General features: G+C 52.0%; 1 protein-coding gene across 1 annotated transcript; it reads left to right on the top strand.

Moving 5' to 3' along the window:
* Window positions 1-184: 184 nt before the first annotated feature.
* E0L32_012454 (uncharacterized protein) lies at window positions 185-471 on the top strand (the record flags this gene model as incomplete). Its single annotated transcript, XM_031135292.1, has 1 exon — window positions 185-471. A coding segment is annotated over one exon (287 nt), but the record flags the coding sequence as incomplete, so codon positions are not given.

Here is a 471-nt window from a genome sequence, read left to right as displayed (position 1 = left end):
AGTGAAGCTATCTTAGCTACGATCAACCACCATTGCTCAGCAGCGCCCATCACTTACTGCTTACATAAACCCACACGCTTCCGATCCTACGAAGTAGTCTTGCCTCTTGGGATCAAGGATCGTCACACGTTGAATACTCTTGTTCAGTCAGTGGACCGCGCCCTGAGCAATACTTACGGAAACCATGTCAGGATCTCGATCTGCCAACAACGCACCCTCGTTCACGATGGAACAAGCCGGTGCCGAAATCCAACGACTCTCCGCTCTGGTACAGGCCTTACAGGCAGGAGGTACCCAGAGTGCGAAGTACGAAGTTCCACCAATGTACGGAGGAAGCAAGGAAAGTCTCCGAGGATTCCTCACTCAGTGTAGAGGATATCTCGTGAAGTATAAACCCAACTTCCCATACCTGGACGATCAGGTACTCTTCGCAGCAACTCGGCTCGAAGGAGAAGCCCTCGCCTGGTTCGA

This window comes from Thyridium curvatum, assembly GCF_004353045.1.
Source record: "Thyridium curvatum strain D216 chromosome Unknown NODE_276_length_471_cov_470.293605, whole genome shotgun sequence".
NCBI classification, from domain to species: domain Eukaryota; kingdom Fungi; phylum Ascomycota; class Sordariomycetes; order Thyridiales; family Thyridiaceae; genus Thyridium; species Thyridium curvatum.
Note: the sequence above shows the minus strand (reverse complement) of the source record. Positions and strands in the feature narration are given on the sequence as shown.